This window comes from Salmo trutta, chromosome 9, assembly GCF_901001165.1.
Source record: "Salmo trutta chromosome 9, fSalTru1.1, whole genome shotgun sequence".
Taxonomy (NCBI): Eukaryota; Metazoa; Chordata; class Actinopteri; order Salmoniformes; family Salmonidae; genus Salmo; species Salmo trutta.
In genome coordinates, this window is record NC_042965.1 from 47,829,350 (window position 1) to 47,833,461 (window position 4,112).

The 4,112-nt window shown below is 43.0% G+C and overlaps 1 protein-coding gene across 1 annotated transcript; it reads right to left on the reverse strand.

Moving 5' to 3' along the window:
• Positions 1–903: 903 nt before the first annotated feature.
• Positions 904–3,071, reverse strand: gas1a (growth arrest-specific 1a). Its single transcript, XM_029763892.1, has one exon. It carries the CDS (start codon positions 2,404–2,406, stop codon positions 1,606–1,608), a length of 801 nt encoding a protein of 266 aa, XP_029619752.1. The 5' UTR covers positions 2,407–3,071; the 3' UTR covers positions 904–1,605.
• Between the last annotated feature and the right edge of the window lie 1,041 nt (positions 3,072–4,112).

The following is a 4,112-nucleotide window of genomic DNA, read 5'->3' on the forward strand; positions in this document are numbered from 1 at the left end:
CCGCAGCTGGGTTGTTGTTATGGATGGTCGCGCAGCCCGAGGCCTTTGATTGGAGAGAATGATCAGTAGATAAATAAACAGGTCTATCTGGAAGCTCCTTTTGTGTTGCTTTTTGAAAGACACCCAAATGTCAATGTTTATTCCTTCTGGTAAACAGGACTATTTAGAAAGCGAGCGCAGCAGCGCTCCAAGCTCCTCCTGCCGTAATAGTAGACCTATTTTAATGCTACAAGACTCAATCCAGACTGCGTGGGCTCTATCCAAGGATCAACTAGTTATTTGTGATTTATATCGAAAGGTCAACAAGATAGAAAATAACTAACAGCCCATAACCCGAACCCTAACCCAAAATAGTGAGTCAATGCAACAATAATATTTATGATGAAGAGGATCAACGAGATTGAAAATAACGAATTAGTGATCGCGAAACTTTCCCCACATTCTACAAAACAGTTTGTCAACAGTCACATTAAGGTGAATGAACAAAGAAAAACAGTAACATGTGACATAATATGGGCCATGTCATGAATGTAGACTACGTCACCGAGCCAGTCAGTCTCACAGTGGAATTAGACTTTTTCTAAACAGTGAATACATCTTCTTATAACAATTGAAGGCTTCTCTGGATTGATAGGCTATAATACACTATTCAGGTGTCTTAAAGAGACAGCCCACACAACACAGAATTTACTTCCTTTAAACCTGGAACTTTTTCCTTATGTTTTTGACAGGAATCATATTTATTCAATATTTATATTGAAAGTTTGGATGGGACATTGACACATCCCACTAGTCTCACACTGGTTGAATCAACATTGTTTCAACGTCATTACATTACATTGAACCAACGTGGAATAGATGTTGAATTGACGTCTGTCCCCAGCGGGATGTAGGATTAATAAATTACTTTTAAACTGCATTTATTTACCAATATACAGTATGTACAAGTCCACCATATAGTTTCATTAAATACATAGAGATGCCATCAGTCACCCAATATCAATGATATCATGTTAAAATATTAAAATATAGACAGTGAACTGTTTCTTTATAAAAACCTTGCATTGTTTAATCTCTGTGTAACAAAATAGAACCACATCTGTTATATGTAGTATATACATGGACTACAGTAGACCTGGTGTTATATGTAGTATATACATGGACTACAGTAGGCCTGGTGTTATATGTAGTATATACATGGACTACAGCAGACCTGGTGTTCAGGTGTCCATGTCTCCATTTCTGATCGTTTTTTGACATAAAGGACATTTTTCTTCAGACCAGTGATGCAACAAGGTTCCATAATGTTACTGAATATAATATTTGCATAGAAAATACTAACTTGATTCGATATCGTTCAGTACAAAAAAAAAGTCATATTTCAAAAAAATGCAAATTATGGTTATGCAACTAAAAAAAATTGCATTTGATGCTCTTTGGAGTAGTAGCTTCTTCCTTCAATAGCATTGGCCAGACAGACTGGCATCTGTTTGGAAAGGCAAGTGTTTCAACTTTATCTGAACAACAGTCTGAGTTTGTAAGACCATCAACGTGTTTATCTGAACAACAGTCTGATATATATATATGTTTTACTATGAGGAGAGTTTAAAGGAGAAACGCTAGTAGAATCAGAACAGATAGCGTCACCGCGTTCACAACACCACAGCTTCCCGAAGCAGAACCACCTGATCCGGTGCTCCTCTCCACTAACTCCGGTTCTGACACCGGGAAGTCCCCATCATCTTCCTCGTAGTCTTCTGACCCGCTGCCGTCCTCCGCCGTCACAGGAGCTTCGAAGCACAGGCTCTTCATGCTAATCTTGACATACTCGCAGATGGTCCTCTCGGTCCCGTCGCAAACGCACGAATCCAACAGCTCCGCTTTGGGTATTTTGCGCATGTCTGCAATCACATTCCGACAAGCATTCGTGCAGGTTGCCCCGCTGAAAAGTTTCCCGCAGTAGATTAAATAGTCTCGCATGGCGGAACTGCACTGCTGGTCTCTCTCACACTGCATACGGGCCTCGGTGCAGCCCATATTGCTAGTCCTGGGGAGGCACGGCTCGATGGCCCGCTTGGTGTTCCGGCAGATGGGGTCCGAAGCACAGCTGCAGTCCTCAAGCGCGGGCCCGTTCTTCGTCAGGTTGAGCTGCACCAGAGAGGAGATGCAGTGACTGGGACACCTCTTCCTGTCCCCTCTCAGAACAGCAGCGCACGCCTGCATGTACTGCCCATATGCGTAATGGCATTCAGGCTCCGTCTGACAGTTCATGATAGCCTGCCAGCAGATTAACCTGCGGCTGTGGGAGGACGATGCCACCGATAAGCAGCCCAAAAACAAAAACACACAACCGACAGGCCACACCAACCTGCGGGAGCCGTGTGCCAAAGCCTCAAAACTGGCCATTTTAGTGATGACTGTGACTGAAAGGATAGAATTACACCAGGTTCATCCCTACGTATATCATACCTCCAAAGACTGCACTAGACATAAAATATCAACCTTCCCGGGATCAGACCGTTGGTAGTGTGTAAAGAGAAGAGGCTGCTGTACGTATCCCGTTCTGCAGCAGCTTCACTGCTCTGTTTGAAAACTCCGTCAAAGTGGTTGGAAGAAAGTTATCCATAAGTGCCAAATAAAATTACAACAGAAAAGTTTTTGAACAAAAAAACCACACAACTGTTGGTAACCCACTGGTTTATTCCATTCCAGTACTGGTAGTGGAATCCCTCCGCTGCCTCAGCTCCTGTGCTTTCCTGATCTCGTCTTCCACTATTCTAGCAGCCGCTTCCCGTCCCCTCTCTCCTCTCCGTGGACAGAGCTGAGCGCTCAGTAAGTCCGTCCATAGGTTATAAGGAGCTATTACACGGCAGACAATGTGCATCCACGAGACAGCGCTAATCACCGGTAAGTACGTATGCATAGGAACACAAAACAAATATCAGAGGAAAACAGATACACTGCTTCTCCCAAAGTGATCTCTCTCTCTCTCTCTCTCTCTCTCTCTCTCTCTATCTTGCTCCGTTTGTCTTTCTCTACCCCCCCCCCTCCCCTGTTGGCCCTCGCTGCCGAACTTCAACAGCTTTCTTTTCTATTGGCCAGCCAGCCGCCTGTTGTAAATGTTGTCGGGCCATGGGCGGGACTCTGGGGTGGAGCTTTGGGAACACTCCTCCTCAATCCCTCTCTCCAAACGATCAACTGTAGAGAGGACAGAGGATCAACGCGATGACCCAATGAACTCACTTCGTGCACAATTAACAAGTTATTCTACAGTCAAGGATTGGCCGACGCTATAGCATAAGCATAGATAGGATAATTGTAAATCATTGTACATTTTGCGGTGCAAAGTTTTCTTTGTCAAATAGCAGGGTTGCAGCTGCAGATATGGGGTGCTCTACATAACATAAAACACACACACACACACACACACACACACACACACACACACACACACACACACACACACACACACACACACACACACACACACACACACACACACACACACACACACACACATACACACACACACACACACAACAAACAAATAAATAGTATACTGGTAATGTGATGGATTAGTTAGATAACAAGGTCAACAGCAGCTGCACTAACACAGCAACACAGCAAAAGCTAAGAAAACAATGCAAAGTAAGACATATTTAAAACAAGTTTCAACTACAGTGAGCTATGGGGGACTGAGTCAGTATCAATCTTGGAAACTTCATAGTCAAGTAACCTAAATGGGCCTATTGCCACGGATATTGGCCAATGTCTCTCCTTAAATCTCTCCTTAAACCATCAATATGCTTTTAATCGCTCACACAGGTGATCTCAATTGCAACTATCACTGGTCACTGGGATTTATGTCCTTTACAAGACTGATGGGGATTTATGTCCTTTACAAGACTAATGGGGATTTATATCCTTTACTAGACTAATGGGGATTTATATCCTTTACTAGACTAATGGGGATTTATATCCTTTACTAGACTAATGGGGATTTATATCCTTTACTAGACTAATGGGGATTTATATCCTTTACAAGACTAATGGGGATTTATATCCTTTACAAGACTAATGGGGATTTATGTCCTTTACTAGACTAATGGGGA

Excerpts from the sequence above, each read along its gene's own strand:
- gas1a (XM_029763892.1), bottom strand. The coding sequence starts at position 2,406 with ATGGCCAGTTTTGAGGCTTTGGCACACGGCTCCCGCAGGTTGGTGTGG.